Source organism: Micropterus salmoides, unplaced genomic scaffold, assembly GCF_014851395.1.
Source record: "Micropterus salmoides isolate LMB-PRFRI ecotype aquatic unplaced genomic scaffold, ASM1485139v1 Ms_hic_scaffold_15, whole genome shotgun sequence".
Classification (NCBI taxonomy): domain Eukaryota; kingdom Metazoa; phylum Chordata; class Actinopteri; order Centrarchiformes; family Centrarchidae; genus Micropterus; species Micropterus salmoides.
Genome location: NW_024040596.1, coordinates 10,296,173 through 10,323,582, shown reverse-complemented (window position 1 = coordinate 10,323,582; position 27,410 = coordinate 10,296,173). Strand labels below are relative to the sequence as shown.

At 39.3% G+C, this 27,410-nt stretch overlaps 1 protein-coding gene across 3 annotated transcripts; it reads right to left on the bottom strand.

The window, feature by feature from the left end:
- Positions 1–765: 765 nt before the first annotated feature.
- LOC119903946 (coiled-coil domain-containing protein 138-like) lies at positions 766–24,761 on the bottom strand. Of its 3 annotated transcripts, none has more exons than XM_038720265.1 (15): positions 24,580–24,761; positions 23,355–23,394; positions 23,074–23,188; positions 22,911–22,987; positions 22,412–22,575; positions 20,057–20,194; positions 18,283–18,402; positions 17,496–17,573; positions 17,099–17,209; positions 16,334–16,486; positions 16,128–16,244; positions 14,575–14,755; positions 9,101–9,274; positions 4,908–5,046; positions 766–1,855 (listed from the first exon to the last, which is right to left on the bottom strand). In XM_038720265.1, exons 1-15 carry the CDS (start codon positions 24,658–24,660, stop codon positions 1,729–1,731), a joined length of 1,815 nt encoding a protein of 604 aa, XP_038576193.1. In that variant the 5' UTR covers positions 24,661–24,761; the 3' UTR covers positions 766–1,728. The 3 variants fall into 3 exon arrangements, with proteins under 3 accessions (XP_038576193.1, XP_038576194.1, XP_038576195.1); XM_038720266.1 differs by having other exon boundaries at positions 20,087–20,194; XM_038720267.1 differs by lacking the exon at positions 22,911–22,987 and having other exon boundaries at positions 24,580–24,678.
- Positions 24,762–27,410: the final 2,649 nt, after the last annotated feature.

Here is a 27,410-nt window from a genome sequence, read left to right as displayed (position 1 = left end):
CACTCTCGAACATGGGAAGCAAAAAAACAAAAAAACAAACAAACAAAAAAAAAAAAGAAGGCTTAAGAAAATACTTGTTCAGTTCATTTGTTTACATTGCGTCCCTATTCAGGGTTCTAATCATTTTCCAGGACTTTTCCAGGACATTTTCAGTGATGTTCTAGCTGGTATGACAACAGGGATCACGTCATACAGCAATATGTTCCTCTCTGTGGAAGTCTGATTTTAAAGACATACCGTCTATGGCTATAACTTATCTATGAAACTATCTATTACATGCATAGAAATAATGACAAAGTGATCTTGCCTTGTTTTAATGCTGTGTTTTAATATTGTATTTGTTTTTCTTTTGGAAAGTCCTTTGTGTTCGATGCTTGGCTTTTCTTATGAATTAACTGAACAAATAATAGCCTACAATTTTCCCTATCAACAAATCTGATGAACCTTAGCTTTCTAAAATCACTGTGGTCTTGAGCCCAAATGCACGTCCGTCGGACCACTGTTACTTTTTTCCTAATTTTCCAGGTGTTTATTAGTTGACTGTTTTCCAGGTTTTCCAAGACGCGTGGGAACCCTGTTGTTTTAGGGATGGATGGGGCTGTAAATATCATAATATATAATGATATTTTCCATCATAGTTTGACTGTACAATAGTAATTTTTCATATAACTCCAATACCACCACATGTCTCCTCTTAAACCAGTTCATCTGCTATAACTGTAATGCAGACAGTTTCCAAAATTGACAGATCAATTGATATCATAATAATAAGCATAATAAAAATCTTTATTAACACTGCAGCTGCATAGACAACCAGTGCAAGTATGGTGTAACTGATATTCTACAATAAATGTGTGATCCAATATCCAACAAATATTTCATCAAACTCACTATCTTTGAACCCTGACCAGAACACTGTTTCACACAATACCTAACATGAAATTAATTTAGGAATTTGGATACTGTAGGGGACTTTTAAAACATTCTCTTTCAAATTCAGACCAGCCGAGCACTTCCGAGTGGTTTTCAACTAGCACGTTTTAAATATCAGCTGTAATTGTTCCAGTCCGCCCAATCCCCTCTATTAACAGACACCACCAGTGTGTCCCATCCTGAGACCATTACAACGATCAACCCACCCATGCTCTGGAACAAACAAATATGTTTATACGAAACATATGGATATCAGCATTTCATATGCAATTCGATCTTAATGTCCTTCAGTTCTTTTTGTTTATAGTCATTAAAAAGCTTCACAGTCTCAGCGTCTCTTCCTCCGAGCACATCAGACACCCATTAAGGCCACTGGCAAGCATGACACTCATTTAAGGGGGGGGGAGGGGGCATCAAGACATCAGATTAACATTGTGGAACATAAAAACAGACAGATCACAAAGTGCAAAACATACACAATATTAAAAGAAATACTTCTGACAGACAAAAGAACTTCAAAAACACATCACACTATATAAATAAAGACTGTGCGTCTGCATATGTTATTTGAGGCAAAGCAGTGTGGAGCCTTGAAGTACTGTACAGTTAGAAATATGGTAATTATAGTCTGAGCACACATGGAAGACCAAACAACGTGCTCAAGTACTGAAGTACAAGGCAAGTCATCTTCTTCCCAACTGGGAAGTCTGAATTTTTTAAGAGACCTTGAATCCAGCATAAGGCATAGAAACACATGTGAATGTGTGTGTGTGTGTGTGTGTGTGTGAGAGTGTGTTATTTGAGGTTGTGGAGGATGGCTCTCAGGTTAAGGCAGAGGAAGGTGTTTGTGTGGTTGGTTTTGTGATTAAGTTCTTGTATTTGGAGGTGGAGGGAGGTCAGTTCAAACAGTCGACGGTTCTTCCTGGACAAAGATACACAACACAACAACCCGTCAATCGTGCAATGAAACTTATTCCCATGAGTCAGTCACACTCTAGTACTAGACCAGTGTCTTACAGATGTATAACTAGCTTCTTCTTTGGCTGGGTTTACTCTACTTGGCTGATAAGGCCAAGAATGAAGATTAAAAGTTAGACATGACAAACAGAATTCACAACTTGTTTTCAGTCTTGGTTGTGAAGAACCAAACAATGATTAGCCTGATGTATTTAAAGACACTTGATGACCAGAGGCCTGTAGTACGAAGCAGGATTTGACATTAGCGAAGGAGTTTAAAGATTAACCCTGGGTTTACAATTAGGGAACCGAAGCCGAGGGTGAAATACAGTCTTAAGTCCACTACATACCTGTCAACCCTTTCCGTTTTTTCCGGTATTCTCCCGTATTTTACCGTTCTATCTCGGAGTCCTCCAGTTTAAATATAAATATATAATATAAATCAAGAATCAGAAACAGAATCAGCCTTATTTGCCAGGTTTGGCTACATATTTGAATTTAACTCTGGATTGTACATTGCTCACGATGTGCTTACAACACAAAAAGCAATACAGAGCGTAACCCAGAGGCGGCTGTCTGCGGCCATCTTGGCGAGGGGTCCAGGATTGATGATGCATTGCTGTACAGGGTATTTCACTGGCATATAGCCCTAAAAATAGATATGTGCAAACTGGATGAATTATTCACCATATGTAAGTAAAGACCACAACCTACAGTGGTTCTTCTGTATTAATGGTTATGGTTTATTGACGATTTAGTACTGTAGCATTAATAAATTAGAGAGCAATGTAGAGTGCTTCTTACACAAAGATTTAATAATTAAAAACAACCCACGCAAATGAAACTGCTGTAACTCGAATTAATATAGTGGCTTAGTTGTGAACTTCAGACACACACACACACACACAACTTCCTTTATGAGAGATAGTTTGCTGTCCGTTTCTGAATTGTGATACTCTGCTGAAGGGAGACTTGTCCATGTTTGAGATTGGTCACATGCAGCCCCTTGCCCTCATGGTTGAATTAGGAAAACCTGGGTTGAATTACCGAGTTGATAACCAGCAATGTTTCCTCTAGGATTTTTTTCAGCAGCAGGGGGCAGGCCAAAAATTCTCCCATTAAAAAGTCTCTGAAGTATACTACACAAAGTACAAGTTACTTTATGTTTTAATATTGTTTAGTGTAGGCCATCGGGCCATCTTTTTTTAGGGATTGTTTCATCTGCTGTGTATCAGGTTAGTTATTTCGAGGGAATGCACTTTGCTTGCTGATTATCTCATATTTGGATATTTCTGTTGAATACAATTATTTTACTATTTAAAATCTACTAATAAGACCACTTTAAAATATCATGCTTGCTGCTGCCTACTATTGTTGCCTGTGCCTTTTTATTATGGACGTTTAGCCAACTAAGCCACTTGATCTGTTATGAAGGGGCTGCACATGATCTGCCTTCTCCAATAGCACAGATACCAAATACAATCTGATTAGTCCTAAAGTATCTATTAACATAATCTTTACAACACAAAGAATTATTGAGGCAATAACACGGGAGCAACCCATTGTTGAACAAAGCAGTTAAGCCTACGTTAGAGGGAGACCGGTGCATCACACCGTAAAGCCCAACAGGACTGTTGTATAGCCTACTCTCTCCTTCTGCATCTCAAAACTTATTGTTTCCTGAATAAAAAACAGCTGGTATTCTGAGTGACATTCAATTAAATTCAATTAAATTAAATGCCGGTCGGATATTGCTATAAATAGCACCAAAGCCAATTAGAGAAAATAAATAACAACTATCAAAAGAAAGCCAAGCTCTGTGCAATGAGAGGATTCTGCTATCAGAATTAATCCAGTGAACATCCGACTTTATTCAGTGTGTAGCTTACATTTTGTTCTGCAGAGACTAAATAGGCTTTAATAAGCAGTTAATGGAAAGTGAAAGTATTTCTGCAGCTTGTGAACGTGTCATACAGGCTGCTTTCCAACACTGCCAGTGACATAATTTGCAATAACTAGCTTTGAGTAACTTAAGTAGCACAACCAAACCTATAACTCAAAAGTTTTTTGTAAACGTTTGCATTTGTCCAGCTCATTAACACAAGCGAACCGGCTAAAGCTCTTACTTAACTGCGGCCACACAGCTTGGATGATTTGTCGGCCCAATCTTTCAGCGGGTCACCGGTGACCCCGATCCCCAGTGGTGTTGGCGAAAGATTCAAGAGCGTTCCGCCGACCTGTCTTCACTTTCGTGTCAAACTGAGCCTTTGCAGAGTTGTGTAATTACGACTTCATGACATTTCGTAAAAATATGAAGCGGCTCAATGTACATAGCGGAAACCCTGACCAGCGATGTCTTTAGCGCGATCGCGGTTGTTAAAGGAGACCTATTATGCTTTCCCACATTTTATGACTTATCTACAATGTTACGACATTGGATGTTCATGCTAAACATGTTCTACGACATACAGAGCTAGACAGAGCAGGTGTTCCATATATGGTCATTTACTCTGCACAGCAACGCTCAGTCTGCCTGTACAGCTCAGCAACAACAGCCTGGTAACATGCGAGGGGGGGCTTAAAGAGAAAGGAGAATCTACAGCTTATTTCAGAGGCTGAAATTAAGCCCTACATGAGGAGTGAGTATAAAAAAAAATTTTTTGGAACTTTTGAATCATGCAAAGCTGCCATACAGGAATCACAGAACTACAATATAGGACTGGAAAAGAAGTTAAGAGTCTCCTTTAAGGTTAGTGAAGCCAGATTAAGAGAAGATATACTGGGTATGTTGAACTTGCTTCGTAGTATAGGCCCCAATTGACTAGGTTAATAAACACACACTTGACCTGCTGTGTTCAGGGAATATACACTACTAAATGTTTCCATTTGTGGTGGTGCTAGAGGAAAATTCAAGGATCATCAAAGTTTTCAGGATTCATTGTCTGGGAACCACAAATGTCTGTACAAAATCCTTGCTCAGTGTGTGTTATTATCAGTATGGAGATCCCTGCATCTACCTGATGCTGGAGAGCTTCTGGAGAAGGATGGATAGCTTCTCCAGCGATGGGAGCTCCAAGCGAGGGTTTTTAAGAAGCTGGGCGGCTGTTCGGAAAAACTCCTCACAGCTACATGCCTCCAGGAAGGGATTTAAGTAGCCTACAAGCACACAAACACAAGCAGAGCAAAGAAAGAAGGATATTATCAAAACAATTTCTCTAATGAACAACACATTTTACTAAATGTAAAACTTCTGAAGAGATGGAATTTATTATCAGCTTCATTTTGCCATTCTGTCCAGATTTGCATAGAAATGAAAACTACATGGAGGCACAAACAAAGCATGAAAACACTTTAACCATCAAACTGAGTTAGACAGGGACACAGATGCTGGTCAGAGTGACTCTGTAATGATTGTATTTGGAAGAGCTTCCATATTGTTAAATGTTAATGCTGACCTTCCCGTCATCACACCCTAACCTCACACACAAGGAGAAACAGAGAAAGGGCAACAGCATCAATCCAAACACATGGAAGCTGCACGTTTTTTAAATAAATAAAAAGAAAATGTGGACCTTACGAAGTCCTAAAATTAGTCAGTTCCCTTCAAACAGACATTTGTTTCTGCTAAAGTCACATTCCTGCTGCTTCAAAAACTAACTCTCCACCCTCTTAGACCATGCACAAGGGTGAGGGAATACAATCTGAGCCACAGAGGGACTTTTTTGGCTGGTACAGAGGTTCGGCTGGCATCAAATCACAGCAGAAGATTGGACGGGGAAGAATAGGATCAGATTCAGATAAGAAAGTATAAGACAGGTATCTGATAATCTGATAATATGAGAGGGATAAAGCAGGGGAGTATAGTTTGGTCAGTCTTTTCCAAGCAATAACATCACTTCACCTTGAGGCTTAAAAGGACCCATATTATTTAAAATCCACCTTTTCATGTTGGTTCAAACTAAACACGAGTTCCTGGTGTGTCCAAAGAACCCCACATTATTATAATAAAAAAACATCCTCTCTTCGTCTCCTGCTCTTTCAGTAAATGTGCGTGCAAGCATGCCGTTTGAATTCGTCTCCCTTCTTGATGTCATGGAGGGATCTGTCTACTGTTGGACCTCCTCCAGTCCTTCAGCGCAGTAGAAGGCCCTCTCCACTGAACACGTACCAGATTCACCGTTCTCAGCCCCATCGTCCAACACAACACCAAGCGATCATTCCACTGGGCTACAGCTGAAAGGCACTCAGTATATCTCGCAGAAAGTGCTTTTACAGGTATGAAGTTTAAATATTTTCTGCTTTTCCCTCAGACCTCAACTCTGTAATTTATGAAGGTACTTGTTGCTAACGCTACATTAACCGCTAGTTCCTGCTAACTGTAGATGTTGTTATTAGCTGACTCGGCAACAGACTGGGAGCTGTCCTAACGTTAGAGGTATAAACACCAACACACCAAGCTTCCAGTCGGGGCAGAATCAGCTAACAGGACAGCCAGCTACATGACTAACTGAGCTAACTAGCTAGGTGCAGCTACAGTTAGCAGTAGTTGTTGTCAAAAATAAGTAAAGCCGTCTGTCTATCAGCAAACTCTGTAAAATCACAGAAAGTTTAGGCAGCGCAGCAGTCTTAAAGTATTAGAGTTGTATTATTGTACTGTAATCGGTGAGGCCTAGTCTCGCATAGCCAGACCTATCTCCACACATCCTTTAAGTGCTGTACCAGCTAGTTTCCCCTCAGGAGGCTTCCGGGTTGGCCAATCAGAAGACAGTGGGCTTTTAAGGAGGGAGGCCTTAAAGAGACAGGAGCTCAAACGGAGCGTTCAGACAGAGGGAGTATAGAGGTGGTAAAGCAATGGACAGCATGAGAAAAATAATGTTGTTTTAAACATTAAAGGATGTAAACATTTTCTTGTAGACAGCCAAAATAACAGTATGAACTTGAAAATAAGCATAATATGGGACCTTTAAAACTAATATGCACTTACATGACCGTGACTATTTTCCATTCATTTCATTTTTTTCCTCTCAAACGCTAGCTTTTTTTGAACTAAACCTTGCTGACTGTTATATATTTAGTGCAGGTCTGCAACTAACATTTTACGTAGATTAATCTGTAACTTATTTAGATTTTTTTTGATCTTACTCATGTACTTTTGATTTACTGATTAATCTTTTAGACTATAAAATGTCAAAAAACAATGTCACAAGTCCACAGTGATGTTTTTAATTTCCGTAGCTTGTTTTGTCCGACGAACAGTCCAAAACTTGAAGATATTTCATTTACAAACATTTCTCTACAGTGGCGAGCAAGGAAAGAATGCAAACACGCACACACCAAATAGGTATATTTGTAACCATTGAGTAAAATATACTGAATAAAGCAGTTTAGCAGTTAACACTGTAACACTGAGTGTGTTGAGGTGTCCAACTGCAATTTTGTGATCCCTGAATGTTCTATTCACAAAATGTGTTGTGTAACTAAGTATGCGACTGAACTTTATACAAGCAGTCATACTGTCACAGTTTAGCCACAAATGTCCTGTGTGTGTGTGTGTACGACTAGACCTTGTTTTGTTTTGTTTTGTTTTATTGGCAACCTCCGGGTGCTAACCCCCACTCCACCCACTCCCCACCGCTTTCCCGTCTCCCCTCATTACTGCTTGTAAAACACAATAATTAGCAAGTCTTGCAAGACTTACAGTCCCCTTGAAACACACAACTATATGTACACGCACACACAGCTCTGGCCCCAGTCGCCTTCGACATATGGCGCTGCTGTGTATTAGCATACAGCAGTCTTAAATGATACGGCTCATGACCTTGCCGAACTCGCCCTTCCATGGAAACACATTGCAGCTGTTCCCTCCTCCTCATACACGTCTGTCAAGTCTTTTGTCTTTCAATAAAAGACCCAGGAGGAGGTGGCGGTCCAAAGTTTTATTTTACCCAACTTCCAAATCTGTTGCCTGACCAGTGCCTATGATTAATGCGAGCTCAGACAAACCGTTACTTTTCACAGGAGGTTTTATATATGGGGTTGATATGGAGTGATACTGCAGGAGGAGCACATATAAATGAAAGGAAATAGTGACTGTGGGGTGGGCTAGAAGTGATCACAGCAGCTTTTTAAGGTTACACAAACCACAGACCATTTCCAGGCTAAGTGAATTGTACAAATTTAAATATGAGTCTCGAGGTCACTAGTGAGGTGCTGGGGCAGGCAGGAAATGTATCTCTGCATACTTATTAATTAGGCAATAATTTTCTTCACTTGTTATGCCGTCCACTGACACTCAAAGGTTAACTAGCTGCTTAAGTAGTGTTCCCATAGTGGAGTTTCTAACGCCTCTGCTGCTTCCACTGCCTCTAATGTTTTACGACCTACCTTGACTTCATTTGGACTGCCACTCAGCAGTAATGTTTTTCAATATTCCTTCTATTTTCCCAAAAATGTATGCATTAGTCAATTTACTAATTAATTAATAATAATAATTTCTGTGGTCTATACTATTAATAGCAATTGCAGCAACAGGATGAAAATCCTTAAACATTATTAAAATAATGTGTGAGTTAAAATACAGTGTGAGTGTGGTGGTGACAGGAATATATAATTAAGTTTGCTGTGACAGCCATAGATGATCATGTTTGTGTCTGAACCCTCTTTGGCAATGGGGTAAAAACGTGCATCTTTTTCTTCTTGTTTCTATAACAAAACTTTGCTTACTGCAACTTCCTCAAAGATAAATGTGTATTAACCAGCATGCCTTGCAACTACAAAAGAGGGATAAATATTTAATACTAAGATATAGACACTGGTGATTGCACCATCCTTAACATCAAGCTACATTTCTCTCTCTTTTTAAACATAAAACCAGAAAACCAATCCTTCTTCCAGAAACCACTGCTCTACTAATTTGCACATTAACTATTTAAGTATTAGAAAAAAATTGTCGAATTGTGATGAAATCAAACGGGCAGACTGTCTCAGTATTGTCTTAGATGCACTCAATACATTCCTTTTCTACCTTAAACTGAAGTTAAATATTAAATGGATGTCCAATATATGGATTCTCCAGGTAAAGGTTGGCTTGGTGTGGAATTTTTGGAAGAAATTATTACATTTATATGCCAAAAAACCTGCTACTCGTCACCCTTGATGCAGTCTTGTAATTACACAAGGGTGATGGGTCGTGTGACATGTGCTTACTCACAGGACTGTTCAGTTAGCTGTATCAAGATGTCTACAGGTGTTTGCAGACCTCCACGGCCAGCCCGAAGCACTGACAGCAGCACACACACTCCTCCATAGTGGATGAAAAGGCCTCGGCTCTCCTCAGACATCAGCTCGGTGTGAAGACTGTCTAGAACCTGGGCCAGCACATCAGCTGCAGGCAGGACAAACACAACACAAAACACACATATATACAGATATACGTGATTTGCTTTTATATTGAGTGTTCGAGTCATTTCAGTCTTACATTGGCATTTTAATCTTTCAGCTGAAACTGCTGTCCAGCAGTCAGCAGTCATAAAGTGCTAGGAAAAGAATACAAGCAAAATTACGTAATTTTATATTACAAACTGTTCTAGAGACAAATCTCATCTCAGGATGCAACAATTATTTTTGTGATTTGCTGATTAATCTGATGATTATTCTCAGGAGTAATCAATTAATTGCTGGGTTTAAAAAACACCAGAAAACAGTGAAAAATTCATGAAATGTTCAATTTATTAGCATGTCTGACAGTTGGTCAAGTTGGTCATTCTCACTGTTTAGTACCTGGAACCACCAAATGTTTTTGATTGCATTTTTGAGTGAGAAATGGCAAATGATTAGTCAATTATCAAAACATTTTCTTTTAATCGACTAATCGAATAATCAAGAAACTGCAGCTCTTATTAGTGTTTTAAATTGTTCAGTAGCAGGAACCTTGTCTTCCACCTACCCTTCCCATCTTATCCCCACTATCCAAGCTGTGTTTCTTTTCTTTCTCACACTCCACCAATGTATTTTGGCCTTAATGGATGCCATTCTTCTGTTTTTCTTAAGTCACTTTTCAAGTCCAAAACCCATCTAGCCTGACAAATTCAAACATATGATGTGTGATCATCTGAAATGGTTCTGAGAGTTTCTGAGAAGTTCCAAGAAAATGCTTTTCAAATGTCAAAAAGTGCTGGATTTATACAACCTGACATGGGATAAAAGCTTTCTTTTTTATTTTGGACTGAGTTTGGTTAGCTACATCTCAGAATGGTACCCATTATGTGTAAAATCCCAGCAAGTATGAGGGGGAAGAAACATCTCTCCATTATGCTCAATCTGGTTTCACGTCAATCCAGAGAGGGGAAGAAAGCAAACCTGGTAAGCAGATTGACAGAAAATAGTCTAAAGAGACATACTGAGGGAGCCCTCGAATATTATGAGCAGATGGCAGGTCAGTTCAGAGGAGAGTTTCATAAATATGTCAGGATATGCAGGCTGTACCCACTGAGTGCACTAAGATTTATAAGGGCCTATTTAAACGATCTATAGTGTTTAAAGTGCACTTATGGTGTGTCCAGCTCAAGTTTTGCTAGTGTGATGGCCCCAGGTCTGGGCCATCTCTTGTTCTTGGTATCTTGCTGTGTTTTGTCCCTTTAATCCAGGTAATTGGTGGGAGGAGTTGATACCTGGTGTGAGATGCAACACACCTGAGCAGGCGGGGCTCAGGTGGCTATAAAGGAGCCTGTTTGATGATTTGACTCCGTCTTCTCCTGGCCTGCCGACTGATTCTGTTTTGTCTGGTTCTTTGTGTTCTACACCCATACATTTCACTCACACATACACTGCATACATACTGATCTGACAATTGTAGATTTTGTTCAATTTACTTATTAAAATATCTATTATTTTCAGGCTGTGTGGTTTCCCGCTTTTGTCACTTACTGTTGAGCCAGGTTGTGACACTAGTTAAATGGTGCATAATCTGGGCACAAAGTAAAGAGTAATATTTAGTCTGTGTGTTTTGTTTTGGTCGTAACATGAATTAATCCAGAGTCATCCACTTTCCCTAGCAAATAGTCATGGACAAAATTATGGGCACCCCTGCATGTCTGTCACATAATGCACTACCAGAAAATTGTTGCAATTAAAAATGTTTTGGTTTATTTTTCTTTTGTTTGCATCAGAACAACACAAAAACCACAAAAAAGCAGAGAAAAAAAAGATAAATCTAAAATCAAAAATGGACTGGACAAAATTATTGGCACCTTTTCAAAATCTTTAGAAATAATTGTATTTCAAGCATGTGATGCGTCTTTAATTTGTATTTAAACTCACCTGTAGCAATTCACAGGTGCTGGCAATTTAGAAATCACACTTTCTAACACTTAAAATGGAGAAAGGTTGACTCAACCTTTGTGTTGTATTGAACTGAGCGTGGGCAAAAGACAGAAGAGAAAAGAGTTGTCTGAGGATTTGAGAACCAACATTTCGGAAAAGCACAAACAATCTCAAGGCTACAAGTCCATCTATAGAGATCTTGATGTACCTGTGTCCATTGTGCGCATCAATGTAAATACATTTACAGGCACTGTAGCTAATTACACTGGATGAATGGGAAAAATTGATGAACGACTACAACAAAGGACTGTTCAAATAGTGGATAAAGAACCTCGATCAACTTCCACACAAATTCAGGCTGTCACCATCGGAATCAAAAGGGACGCTATGGTAGGAGACCTAGGAGGACCCCGTTGATGACACAGAAACAAAGCTTACCCGAGGAAGCCAAAATCCTTCTGGTCCTGTGGACAGATGAGACTAAAATAGAGCTTTTGGTAAAGCACATAATTCTTCTGTTTTCAGAAAAAGAAAAGAACAGTCGTCAAACATGGTGGAGGTTTATTGATGTTTTGGGGTTGCTTTGCTGTTCAGGCACTGGATGTCTTGACTGTGTACATACCATTACGAAATCTGAAGACTACTAAAATTCTGGGGTGCAACGTAGGGCCCAGTGTCAGAAAGCTGGGTCTCCGTCAGAATTCATGGTTCTTACAGCAGGACAATGACCCAAAGCATATTTGGAAAAGAACAAAAATGATGGAAGACAAACAGACACTGGGGTTCTGAAGTGGTAAGCAATGTGTCCAGATTTAAATCCAATAGAGCACCTGTTGAGAAATCTAAACACAGCACTTGGGAGAAGTGAAAAAACCTGAAGCCGTTGGCAAAAGATACGGTCCAGAATTCCAGTACAAAGGTGTAAGAAACTCATTGATTGTTATATGAGGTGATTGATTTCAGTTATTATTTTCAAAGGGTGTGCTACCAAAAAGTTGAGAGTGCCTATTATTTTGTACTTTTGGAACTCTGTGTGTAATGTCTCAGATTAGGCTTTTTCCCTCTACTTATTTGTGTTGTTCTGATGCAAACAAAAGAAATAAACATGAGAATACCAAAAACATTTGTAATTGCAACAATTTTCTGGGAGAAGTAGTGCATTATGTGACAGACAGGCAGGGGTGCCCATATTTTTGACCATAACTGTTATGTTTGATGCAGCAGAGAAACCTCATGTGGACGAGCGAGAGACAGAAATACTGACTTAATCTTAAAAACTTGATCAATACTGGCTGCTTTGACATACAGTATTGGTGTTCAAGTTTGCTGTCTGCTGAAGTGTAAAATGTTCTCAAATTGGACAATAATACAATAACAATAAGTATCGCAATTTTTTTACAATAATATAACAAATAGGACTGCAGCTAATAATGATTTTAGTACTCAAAGCTTCTACAGATTATTTCATCGATTCATCGATGCATCGGTTAAGAAGATCGGTTAAGAAGTCTGTTGTCTGTTCCGTGGACTTGACGCTAGACTGGGTGCTTTCTGATGAGATGCTGTCGTGCTGTTGCAATAGGCGTCATAAGTCTCTGTTTACGGTGGACAGACTGTAACATTACAAAGTTGTTGTTTTCTTTTATCTTAAAATAATCCCATACTTTGGACACTTCCGCTATTTTCCCTCTCTTCCTTCACTTTGCAATAAGCGCCATCATAATCACGTCGTGTTGTTCACACAGCATAAGTGCGACAGTAAGAAATGTCCGTGCGAAACAGTGTGCTATATAGTTATATGGATTACTAAAAAGCAACGACGTAATCAATTTAATCAATGAATCGTTTCAGCCCTAATAACAAATGTTCAATAAATATTCAATAAATGTTTGATTTTATTCACTTGAATCATACACGTATAAGGTCTTAATTTTTTTGTTGATGAGGAAAAAGGACTGAAAAAATCTTACTTAATTTTACTCATGCATTTTTGTTTACAAAGATTTTATTATAAATGTTTGGAATGTTCTGCCTTAGATTTGTGAAGTGATCCATTGTTTGGCATCAAGTGTTAACCATAAAGAAGAGTTTAAACCACAATTAACCATCAGGTTTCGTCAACTTTCATTCAGGAGCAAAAATCAGCCATTAAACTTGAAAGAAACGATTTTATACATATTGTGATAATTATCGATAGCGAAAGATATGAAACTTTTTATTGTGATATAATTTTTGGTCATATCGTCTTAAGTATTTGTATCAGAACAAGATTAAGAACCTAAAGCCATGCCAGTGGCTCTGTGAGTCCAAAGCTCTATATACAGAAAACATAATTGTAAGATAGACATAAGCAGAGGTCAAAAGGTAGTTTTTGATTTGTAATCTTGGTGAAATTCATAGCAATCCATCCAGTAGTAGTCAAGACAGTTCACTCAAAATACTCCGTTAAAAGTGCCAATAAAAGAAATATCTGGGGTCAAAAAAGTCATTACAAATCATCCTTTGGGGATTATGTATGTATGTATGTACAGTACTGACAGACTTGTTGAGATATTGGTATCCCTTGTGCCCCAGTACATACACAGCATGCTACGTATGAGTGAGAACACAACACTCAGTTACATGTTTTCACACCCTGCTGTTTCTGTGGATTCACACCTACACAGGCAGGGCATACTGGAAAGTAACAACAGATGAACTGCTCACGTTGTCTAGGTCTGATTCTGACCAGCACCTTTAATGAGGCTGCTATGACATCACTACACCATCGATGCAGGTAAACAACTACATCCATACTGTGAGTACCTATCCTTTTTTGAAAGTTATTATTACTAAGTTTAGTCTGAATAAAAAGTGAATCAAAGAATGTTTTGTTATTATTCAGAATAACTCTTCTTTCTATTATCGTTTTCCTAAGTAAGTTAACTTGGCTTAGTGCAGTGGTTCTCAGGCCAAAAAAAGTTCAAGCCCCCCCTTTTCTGTCAATTGCTTCAATAAAGTCTGTGATTCAGCAGTAGATAAATGAAATAAGCCAGAGTTTTGTGGTTTCTCAGCATGGGAGATTTTACATGCCACCTGTCATCTTTGCAGCTATGGTGACAGAAAAAAATCTCCTTTGAAAAATAGTAAATACTGTAATAAGGAGGTGTAAGAAATAGATGGATACTATTATTAATAATAAACCAGTGTGGAATCAACTTAGGTTAACACATAATCAACAAAGTTACCTAAATTAAAATATATTCGCAGCACTCCCTGATTCATTATTCTAACCCTACCATCCTGCTTTATGTCCAGAATTTAACATCTAATATAATGCTTAAGATAAAGTATGTGCAGCGTGTGTGTGTTCTGTATTATTACCTTGTGTGACAGTCCGAATGATGATGAGGGTGGAGAGGATGCGTGTGTGGGAACAGGGGCTGCGGTAAAGGGGTCGGCTCCTGCAGGAGGGCAGGTCTGGATCGTGAGGCGCTGTTAACTGGGCTGGGGGCTTTGATACTTCCTCTCCGATCCGCCGCAGAGTGGCAGATAGTGCTACATGCTGTGCAAACACACACACACACCATTGCACGAAGTTCATGACTGTGCCTGCACACATTTGCTTTTGTTATATAACTGTCAAAAACAGGAATGATATGCCTACAATGGTCTTCATCAAACGCCAGTGCAGAAAACACAAGGTCAGCCTGACAGGGAGCCAGCAGGCTTCTTCTGCGACGTCATCAAAGAACTGATGGAGCCAATAAATCAGCGCAATAAACTATAGCTACTATCCAAGATTTATATATTTCCAGGGCAGAAGTGGTTTTCAAACTCACTACATCTCTGTCTACTATTCCCTCTCCCAAAAGTCTCTCCATCAGTTATCCCTTCTTCCATTTATGCACCGTGGCCTAATAGTGGTTGGTTGTTGTCGTAAAAGTGAACACATATTGCAGCAATAAGGGAGCATATGATTCCAGTTGAGCATCAAGCATGTCACTAAGCAGATATGACATAGCCTGACAAACAAACATGAAGGGACCAAGCTCCCTGCAGCAAGACTGGAAAAGAGGAAGTTGGAGGCTGTGGGTAGAGAAATGGGGGCCAAGGGCAGCAGGGGAAGGCTGGAGCCTAGCTCATTGTCTGTATTGGGAGGTTGGACAGTGAGCTAAATGTAAGGGTTAAGGGCTAGAGGCTGGTTTTTGGCCTTCACAGTAAAATAAGCCTTCAAAGTGGGACTGGGCAATAGAGCAGAATCATCTGTCACCAATTCAACCAGAAACGGACAATGTACAGCATTTGCCATGGAGGACTCTTGTGGCCTCACATCCTTATCAAAGCTACAAAGACAGGGACAGAAGCCTGTTATAATGCCTAAAATCTGTTCAACACACAGAGACAGGCAGGGGACTTCAGATAACCACGCTCCTCATCTGAACACAAGATGGAACTCTACAGGACCTCCAAACATTATAGCCTGCCATGCTGTCAAGGGAGATGTAGCGATAAAGTAGATATCCCCTGCTTGAAGTGCATGTGTACTTCTCTGATATGCGGCTATGTGCTAAGGGAAAACTGTCTGTCATGTTTGGTTTCTGCTGCATGAAGTTGTGAAAGTGAACCAGCAGCTTTCTTTAGAATAATACACTCATCTAGGCCAAACACTAAATAACTAAGGAAGGTGCAGGTCACAGAATTAACACCCTGTTGTAATAGAATTTAATCTCACTCCCCTGTGTACATTACAAAAGAAGGTCAATGTTGCTGAAAGTAGTAGTTATGCAAAATCCAGATATTACAGATACCTAAAAACAATAACATATATAGCCCACATGTTCTATTGTTATTGTTGTCGTACTGTATGCTCTTTGAAGGTATTCTATACTTGCTGCAACAGCCCAGTTTACCCACGGGAATAATAATTTCTTTACCTGTGAACTGCTGTCCATGTGTCTCAAAGCCCAGTGGATGAGGCGAAGAAGGTTGAGGAGGAGGTCAGGTTCTGACAGTGGAGTGTGATGAAGCTGATCTGCTAATAACGGCAGCACCTAAGGAAACCAAAGATAATTTATGACTTACTAAAAATGAGTTAATGTGTCTTGATCTATTGCTCTTTAAGTCACAGGGAATTTGCTACCTTAAGGCATCTCTCATTGAGTATGACTTCTGGAGGCAGACACTGGCCAACCCTGTTCCCTTCGTTTGTTGCTACTGATGAGAACTTCTGTCCATCAAGTGTCCAGTCCAGTAAGAGGGCCAAGAGCTTTAGTGGGGTGGAAATGGAGCTGTCCTGAAAAAAATAAAGACTTTCAATTATACTGCTAAAAGCAGTCATCTGTAACTTACTTTGTCACTAAATGGTGACTACAGTAATAGCTGTTATTTTAATTAGACCTTTATCATCTTTCAGGTTGACAGAAAAAAGTATGACTAGAAAAAGTGTGAACATTACACCAAGATTGTGCTTTCACTGGGTAGCCTCAAGGTGTTAATTAAACTGTGAAACAGTACTGTAAGGGAGTGTGGATCAGTCAGTGTTCTCCAAATAGGGAAAGATAATAAATCCTTTAAATGACCAGTTCAGCTGTATCCACTGATAATTCATCGTTATCAACAACAGTGATGGTAAAATAACAAAAGCACAAACTATGATTTATAATGTAAGTTGGTGGGGTAAGTGCGGTTTGTGGAGAAGGACTGTCGTACCATTTCCAGCTTGGATGTGTGTAAATAAGTGTGTTATGGTTGTCTAACCATGCTAAATTATAGTGCACAGTGTTCTTTCAATAAACACATTAACAACAAATGAAGTAATGCAGCCTTAATTAGAGCAAATCCTGCTGATTGGTGGTGCATTCAGCTGTAACACAAACAAACACATACACAGGGGTAGTTGAATTACCTTGTTGCTGGGTTTTCCAGAGGCAGCAGTTTTCTCCTTTTTGGATGGTTTAATACACTCTGTGCTAATTTTCTGACATGCTCTCGATGCTATGCTGTACTCGTATTTCCGCTGAAAAAAGTAAGTCAACGAATGAAAGTATGAAAGAACACCTGCTTCAACAAATATATTAGACATAAAAATATTTAAGTTTAACAATATCCATGCTACAAGAAATTGATGCTTTTAACTTATTTTTAGGGTGGAAAGACCTGAAGCAAAGTTCAGACCATCATGGTACACTGAAAATTGATTGTCAGAACTTAAGTGCTTTCCATACAAAACTGTCTTGACCGTATGTTTTATTTATTTATTTTTTTAAACATGACCATATGTGCATTGGTTAATATGTTGTTACCTGTAAGTTCTCAAGTCGGGCCTGTGCCCTCTTGGACTGGCTCTCCAACTTCTTATTATGTTCACTGATCTCATTTATCTGTTGATTTAAAAACAATGAATGTCAGTCTGCTATGCAAGACCACTGTCTAGACAAACACTGCTTAATATGTTTAATTCTGCGCAACAAATCTACCCTCTTTTTCGGATGGGATGTTTTTGTGTTTTTAAAGCAGGGAATGCTTCATTCAATAACAAAAAAACACCCAACAGACACTTTATACTAAGAAAACAAATGTAATATTATTAAATCTGTATCACTGTGGTATTATTCAACATCCAAATACAAGAGGGTTATGTCATAGCGCCCTCCTGTGGGCCATGGTAGTAACTGTCTTTTACTCCTCCACCCATAATGAAGTAGGTATCTGATCAGTCACTTTATTTTTAAGAAAATTCCAGTCAAACATTGACTGGTTCTAGGTACATTAATTGGATTCAGACTCCACTTTGGCAATTACTCTAAAAAAACAAAACATATAACGCTTAATGTCCTGCGCCAAAGATCATAAATGTTGCACCTTTAAACAAAATATGATGATAAAAAGAAGATTTTTGATCACAATGAGCTTTCAATCCGATAAAAAAGCTTTTAAAAACTTTGCAGGTCAAAATAAAAGTATTCTGGAGTTGGCTCACTCACTGCAACATTTCATCTTAAAATATTTTTATAATGTTTTTTATAATGTTGAAGAACCTTGGAGATGCCAACCAAATCCAAACAGACAATCATCACGGCTTGTGCTAACCTGCTTCTTCATACTGTCATTAAGCTCCTTGATGGTGTCAAAGCTGGACTTCAGCCTCCTGTTCTCTTTGCTCCTCTCTCGAAGAAGATCCTGCAGCTGGCTCAACTCTTGCTGGTGTTTCTGGTGACACACGCATAAACATTCACGCATAAAGAACAGTGCAGCCATTATTGCATACATTACACTGACTTGAGTTTGCTATTAAAATTCTGTATTAGTGGGTCCACTGTATCCTCCCATTATGTGATGGGAAGTCCTTACTGACCATGTTTGTCTGAATATTTGATTTGGCCAAAAACTGATCATAAATCACGCTGGACTGTTACAAGGGCTGGGCAATTTAACGCGTTATTATCGCTTTATTATGTTGTAACGCATTAATTAACGCCAACAATTATTTTATCACACCTTATCGCAGTTTTTATTATTATTATTTTGAAAGTCCGTTGCTCACTGGCTCTGAATACACATACAGTCAAACCATGGGTCACAGGAGGGGTGAGATGCTGATCTGCCTGCAAATCACCCACCCAAACAAGCAGTGGAGGGAGGCTTCGTCAGACTACGCTGGATGCAGCGTGTGGGAGAAGTAGATAAACAAAAACAAGACAAGTGATGAAATGCCATAGCGAAGTGGATAGCTACACACTGCATGCTGATTAGTATTGGGGAAGATGTCGGTCTTAGGAACATTCTTAAAATCACAACATAGTCGCATAGTCGCCTTTGCGGGGTTGCTCTTTGTTTCGGTGAACAGACAGGGAGAGCAACGCTCCGTGAGTAAACGGCAGGCGCACTATGGATAGTAACCAAGGCAACGGCTTCTGTGTGCTACACAGCTGTAGCCTATTTAACTTAAGTTAAAATTATAGGCTAACGTTACATATCTTAGATAGGCTTTCGTCTAGTTTTGTGGGGATTCACTGCCATGCGAATTCCCTCCTGTTGGTGTCTTATTTAGTAAACAGTTATAAATTCTGGAAACTCACAGTGAGGATCAGTCTCTCTTCCAATGATTTGTGTTAAGCGTTGCGTACAATAAATTCAAGACAATTCAACTTTGTCAGCGGGTGGGTGTGTGTGTGACTTGTTTCATCAAGCTAAATAGGTAATGCCCTGGCAGTGGCAAATAGTTTTGGTTTTATATTTGATTTGATTACATTAATGTTAAGTTGAGATTTACAAGAAATATTTTATTACTACTTTTATTACTAATATTTTATTACTACTTTATTACTACTGTAATGCGAACACTGCTGGTAAAAAGCACCTTATTTATTTAAAGCGTTTGCAAACCATATGTTTTGGCACTTTTGTGTATAAAGCAGTACATTTAAATTAAAAGTGCACAGTACACTACTTTACATTCATTATTCAATTTTGCACATAACTATGCAATTAATCGCAATTAAAAATTTTAATCATTGCCCAGCACTAATTCTTACATTTCAAGATATTGTATTTCCTGAAAACATGTCTGGGATTCACTTAAACTACCTCAAGTGTCTCAACTTTAGAACATATGTACATACATTAGTTTACACATTATCTATATTACACATTTGGAGACAGAATGTTGTGACACCACAATACTACAGTATGAAAATGCACTTTCAGTTCAAAACACTGTATGATTAGGTGTATAATTTGGAAGTTTGTCATTAAGGACCACAGAGTTACAAATGGTAAGGTGGAAGGAGTAGGAATCAAGGTGTGGTGAAAAAATATATAAAACGCCTTGTGTTGAATGTGACTGGGTGTTTGTGTCCCCGACCTCCTCTACAGCCAGCATGCCGGTGCGTACCATCTCCTCCAGCCCGGCCAGACTCCCAAAAGCCTCTTCCTGTTGCTTCAGCCTCCTCTCTCGCTCCTGCAGCTCCCTCTCCCACTGCTGCTGGCTTTGACGCTCTGCCTGTACAAAACACATACATACGCACATACGTTGGTCTTACTATAATTTATACACTGCACAACATGCATTCTCTAACCCAAACTAAAACTTAAAAGGTCAAGGTCATGGTCAACTTTATTATCAATTTCTTCACATGTACCAGAAATACAGAGAAATCAAAATTACGTTTCTCACTAATCAACCCACGGTGAAATAACATAAATAGAACAACACAAACAACACAATTTTAAGAACAAAAACAAAGTACTTGAAAACCAATACAAAGAGAACTTCCTGTATTCTGTAAAAATAGTGCAATGTTGCTATATACAAAAATTAGACGCAAACCCAGGTTTGGTAGTGCAGAATGTAAGATGTCCTATGATATAATGGTGCAGATAAACAGGGAGGTCAGAGGGGAGGGGGTGGAAGAGAGGGGAGAGAGTTCAGCTTCCTGACAGCCTGGTGAATAAAAAAGTCTGGTGGAACGAGCGCGGAGGCTCCGATATCTTCTCCCAGAGGGCAGGAGGCTGAAAAGACTGTGCGCGAGGTGGCTGGTGTCGCCCACAATCATGGTTGCTTTGCGGGTGATGCAGAGGTTGTACATGTCCTGCAGGGAGGGGAGGGAGGCACCAATGATCCTTTCAGCAGTGTTCACTATGCGCTGCAGTGAGTTCCTGTTGTAGTTAGTGCAGCTTCCGCCCCACACAGTGATACAACTGGTTAGGATTCTCTCAATGGTGCCTCGGTAGAATGTGCACATGATGGGTGGGGAGGCTCTCGCTCGTTTGAGTTTGCGGAGGAAGTAGAGGCGCTGCTGGGACTTCTTCACCAGTGATACGGTGTTGGTGGTCCAGGAGAGGTCTTCACTGATGTGCACCCCCAGGAATGTGGTGCTACTCACTCTCTCTACAGCAGCCCTGTTGAAGTTGTTGTCCCTGTAGTGGGTCTCATCATTCTTGGTGATGAGTCCCACCAGTGTTGTATCATCTGCAAACTTTAGCATGTGGTTGGTGCTGTAGGTTGATGTGCAGTCATGAGTCAGCAGGGCGAAGAATAGGGGACTGAGCACACAGCCTTGGGGGGCCCCTGTGCTCAGTGTGATTCTGCTTGAGGTGTTGTTGCCGACTCATACTACTTGTGGCCTCTCACTGAGGAAGTCCAACAGCCAGTTGCATAGCGAGGTGTTGAGCCCCAGCTAGTCTAGTTTGTGAATGAGTTGTTGTGGGATTATGAATGGATGATGTGTTGAATGCTGAACTGAAGTCTATGAACAGCATTCTCACATATGAGTCTTTTGAGTCCAGATGTGTAAGGGCTGGGTGGAGAGCAGAGCAGATTGCATCCTCTGTGGAGCGTTTGGCTCTGCATGCAAATTGGAAAGGGTCCAGAGTGGGGGGGGGGGATTTTACACTTCATGATGATGGGGGTCAGTGCCACAGGGCGATAGTCATTAAAGCAAGATGGAGTGGGTTTCTTTGGCACAGGTATCAGGTATGATGGTGGTGGTCTCGAAGCGTGATAAAACAACAGCCTGTCTCAGAGAAGTGTTAAAGACATCCTTGAAGACATCCTTCAGCTCCTCTGCACAGTCCTTCAGCACACGACCAGGGATGTTGTCTGGACCTGCTGCCTTGGGGGCGTTGATAGTGGAGAGAGTTCTCTTCACGCTGGCAGCAGACAGGCACAGAGCCTTGTCGACAGGAGGAGGTGGGATCTTCTGTGGCCGTGTGTTGTTTTGTGCTTCAAATCGTGCAAAGAACCTGTTGAGGTTATTTAGCAGAGAGATGTTGTTATCGCAGACCTGTGGCTCAGGTTTGTAGTCTGTGATGGTCTGAATGCCCCGCCACAGGCTCCGTGTATCTCTGCTGTCTTTGATGGGCTATCTTGTTTGCTTTCCTGATGCCGCGGGACAGGTTGGCTCTCGCTGTTCTCAGGCCAGTTTCATTTCCAGCTCTGAAGGCTTTGTTTCTGGCCCCAGCACTCGATGGATATCCCCTGTCAGCCACGGCTTCTTCTTAGCCCGAGTGATGATGGTTTTTGTGTGTGTCACATCGTCAATGCACTTACTGATGTAAGAACTGACCAAATGGGAAAATGCAAACACAAAATACACAGAAACCCTTGTAAAATATTCTCTGCATTTACGTTAGTGTATAATGCTGGACACACATGGAACGTAAGTCACTTTTTCTGTTTTGCATTTCCCCTGTCATAACTGTGGTTCTGCTCTCTCACCTTTAGTTTTTCATATATGGTCATCATCTCCTGGTACACCTTTACTAGTACTAAGGAAGAGGAACGGCATGAGTCATGGAGTTGAGGAGCTCTCTGAAACCTCCCGTCAGTCTCAGTTTCCTGGGACCCAGGGCTACCATCCAGACAGGAAGGCAAGGTCACATCTGGACAACCAGGGGTATGGCAGAGTTAAGCCCACAGCTAGCTCATTATCTACCAATAACAGAGGCTGTTAAGACAAGTCAAATTACAGCAATAACAGGAAGTAAATAAATTCAAGGATAAATCACTGAGGCCTACTTTATTATTCATGATCTTGTCAGGTCATTCGTTTTAAAACTGTAATCATATCAACATGACTATGCTTCATAGGATTTTCCTCAGGAGGTAGGAACCCTAACATTATTTCAGCAGCTGAGTTTGCTCTAAGGTGGTCAGTTGTCAGTTCTCCTACCTCAGAAAGAACAAACACTGGTGACTGGCTCTGACACACACGCACCTGTTTCTGTATACAGCACCTGAGAGTCCCCACTCAGGTCCTCATTACTGCCATGCAGACTACAATCACTGCCAAACCTTAGACAAGACAGCAGCGTGTTTTGTTCAAGGCATAATACTCATCACAAGCATGAAAAATTTCTAAGTAATCTCATAAGACTTACTGGTCAGGATGGTTGGTAACTGCGTTGAACAGCTCGTGTAAAGCTTTGCTGTAGCATTTGAACTCTTTGCTCGGCTGCTTGGATCTGCTGGCCAAAATGAGCCTTTGTACTGCCTCTAAAATAGTGAACATAAAGAAATCTCAGGCATACTCCCATTACTTCTCTAGAAAGTGAAATATTGGTGAATATAATTAAGTGTGTATAATGTTTAGAGACCTGGAACCCAATCAAGACGCTGTGGTTATCTGAGCATGTGGAGGCCCTGTGTGAAGTGCACTAACCATCACTGGTTCCCGAGGCAGTGTCTTCTGAGGGGGGCAACTGAAAATCAGGACAACAACTTGTTTTAGTGAAAGTAGCTTGATTACTGCTATTATGTTCTGCTACTATCTGTAAATGTCTGTTCTGCCATATCCATAGCTGGTAGAGCTAAAATTAAACGTTTAAAAGATTGCTGTGCTACAAGTTATTTAATAAGGCGCACATTCAACGTTATGACGTCATGACAACAAGCGAGCAGTGCAACACATTTGTAACGTTACTAATTGCTGGCCATTTTCTTGAAAAAAAAAAATGTATCCAGAGACAATAGTACAGCTGCTCTGCAATGTCCCCACTCCAGCAGATCTGGAAAGATTTGTCTCAATATATTATTGGTAACACTGACTCTGAATTCTGTCATTATTGGAAAAATTTACTGTTTGGTTTTCACAATAATAGTAACAGAAAGAGTTATTCCTAATCAATCTTTTGACCACAACCAAATTGAGTCACTCACAAACCTTTATTTATAATCTTTGAAAAGGAAACTGAGCAGTACATTAATAACATCCCTGATTCAAAAAAACAAGAAAGCTGTGAAAACACTTAATTTGTGCTCTTTATAAAATGTTTTTGTATGAAACCACCGCCTGGCTCTGCTTATGTCTTGTCTGTATTTGTATCATAGACTTTATATAGAATTTGTAAATGACTATTCCTGTCATTGTTCATCGTCTTTGCCAATAAAGATAATAACGTTAATAATAATAATCAAAAAAAGATTTTAACGTTACTTAGTTTCTTGACACTTGCAACAAATAAGAAGCGACACTTTGTACAGTAACGTTACAGTGATACATTTTTATATAGTCTGTGGGTAAAACCAAAGTAACTTATAGTGCTATAAAACGTATCTGGTAATACACTGACATTTGTTCTTTTCAAGTTTGGTGTGAAGTTTTTACTTCAGCGTTAGCAAACGTTACAGGGTTTATTAACGATAGAAAAGCGTTACGTTTACTTTTATTTCTATAACTTAAGAAAGTAAATCTAACCTAGGTTAGGTTTACTTTGGTGATAATAATCACACGGTTGAACAATTGACAGAAGAATGGACATAACGTTAACTAGATAAGGTATAACATTACGTTTCTTTAACAGGTTAAAGTTAGCATTGTTGCCCTGAAGTTGACGTTTGGTCTGACTAACGTTGTAACGTTAGTACATGTTGTCATTAAACCAAACCTGTTTCCTCCTGTCCAAATATTTCTGCTTTAGCTTCTCGACTGTATCAGCAACGTCGGTGTCTTTAACCTGCAGGCTCATAGCAACTGAAAATATAAAACTATAACTATATGAAACTAAAACGTTTCTATCGAGTAACTCTGCAGGCCTGAATCGCCTTTAGTCAAGATACCGCTACTGTCAAGAACCACAACATAAAAATCACTTCCGGCTAAGACTTTCGAATTAAAATTCCTCTCATGAATATGAATTGTTTGTTGCTATTTGTCGTAAATTATTTTGAAATTCCAATCACCAAACTTCCGATATCACTACTTGACTAGTTACTTTTATTGACGCAGCTCCAACCAGCCTTGTTGGTTGGAGCTGCGTGGTGGAAACAAAACACAATCCAAACTTGGCGGATGAATGATCATGTGATGCTTTCTTCCGTGCGAGTAGCGCCCTCTAGCAGGAGAGGACAGCTCTGAACAGTTTAATTCAGACACACAGCTCGGGAAATGGTTCTCAAATGGTTCTCTCATTGTAGGCTACTTGAATATCATAGTAATTGGAACAAAAGAAAGACTGTAATGTGTGCTATTCAACAGTAGGTTACTTTATGGCAGGCTATAAATAAAAAACAAACAAGAAAAGAAAAACTGTACAACAGCTGTACTATTCACATTTCTTGGAATTACAGATAAATTATATTATTTCAATAAAGTGGACAGCCAGTAGGTGATTTATAATGTCCACATCCAATAACAGAATAGGCTTACACAAAATGTATCATAATAGCAGTTCTACTAAATCGAAATTACAATCACAGTTAATATTAAATGGGCTAAGCCTGTTTGACAGGTAGTAGGTTCAGGTCTCTATTAGGCTTCTCTTTCTCTCTTCTGTTAAACAGAGCTGTTTGTTTATTTTACAATATAGTGCAACAATTATACATTATTGAGTATACATCAGAGTTTAGCAAATAGGCTTACCATTAAAATTAGTTAAAAAAAACCTCACCTACTCCAAAAGACACTGTACAGAAGTCGACGATCAGACCATATGTTGCCCCCAAGCCTTACCGTGGTTACCGTTTTTCAGACCCTCAGTGACTTTATTTCTAAAGATGTTGTTCCCACCAACATTGACATGAAATAGCCACCCTTGATTATAGGCCAACTGATTGTTTTGTTTATGTTTTGTTTCCTTTATCTCAACAGTGTTCTGAATATACTGTAAGTTAATGTGCATATTTACACAGGGTCTTATGGTGCATTATAAATAATAAGTGTATTATAAAAAATTAATTAATTAAGTGCATTATAAATTATTTCCCCGATATGAGTTGGCTAAAGCATCCTTCTCTCAAAATGTAGCTTACTTCAGTTTTGTTGTGATATCCATGTAAAAAAAAAGCAAAGTTAATAATATTTAATTAATTTTAGTTAATAAGATTTTAGTATCATCTAGTTGTACTGCTGACATTTACCACATATTGTTGAAGTTGAGCTCATTAACTTCAATAAGTTATGTTGCATTTCTTAGGGGAAAAAAAGGCTATCAAGACTTTATAAATTAACTAATTTAATCTAATTTCAGTTTTTGATATCCTGAGACGAACTACTTATTTTTTTTCGGAGGCTGAAAGATGGAGTACCTTTCCCCATCCAGCCACATTGTAGTTACACCACTAAGCCAGAGAGTGTCAGTGCCTCATCAGACACAAACTCTCACTGAGTCTGCTCTGCTGGCTTGTTTTTAGGTGTAGCTGCATGCACCACCATTCTTCACACGAGAGTTGAAATTTGCCAACTACTGGAGCCAGTCCACAAAATATCTCTGTTTCACAATACTGATCCACTTGTTTTTTTACAAGTAAGCTTGCCCTGATTTATTGCATGTGTTGTCATATACATATCACTACAAAACATACACAATATGCACAAACACTAGTACACAAGTACACAATAATAAAAGGAATAAGGAGTACTCAGTTAAAATCAAAATCAACTAAAAGGAAATAAATATGACCAACACCACATTAAAACTATTAAAATGTTCTAATAATATAACATTATATCAATACTTGTGTTGTAAATATACCATAAAGTACAAAAGGTTAATTTGTAAACACTTTTATAGAGTAAAACTATACATCTCTAAATGAATATTTCAGCACGCTTGAACTCCTAAAATCAATTCAAAGGAATAAATGACAACAACAATAATTTTGAATCATAGCAATTCCATTGTAATTAAATTGGAATATTCCATTAACACATATGTATGTAAATACAGTACCACAAACTCATTATCAGCTCACTTATCAGTAACACAGACACATTCTGAGGAGGTACAGTGTTAAAATAAAGATGTTAAAGTCAGTCTTCATTTGGGATGTCCACGGATTAACTTGAGTGCCTCTCTAGCCGACAGTGCAGCATTTGGCCATTATGTTTGGCAAGCAGTGCCCCGTTTACTCTAGACTTGAACAGTCTACAACTAGGGTTTAAGATTAATGCCCTCTTTCTCTGTTTGGCTAATTAGCAGCCACTGCCATTAATACACATTCTCATGATTCAATCACTTTGTCCCTGCAGGCTTTCTGTTGACATTGAGAGAAATTAACCTGCAAGCATACTAACACTGATCTTCATTAGAGAGCTATTTGCTTTGTCCACTTTGTATGGAAATTATTATTTTGTTATGTTAATTGGTCCTATAAGTTGCTCATTCAGAGCTTCGCTTGTCCATTTGTGCCAAAAGGAGACATTTATGTATTTGGTGTGTGTGTGTGCATGTGGGTATACTGCAGGTTTTGGTATTATGGTTAATTAGGTCAGAGGTGA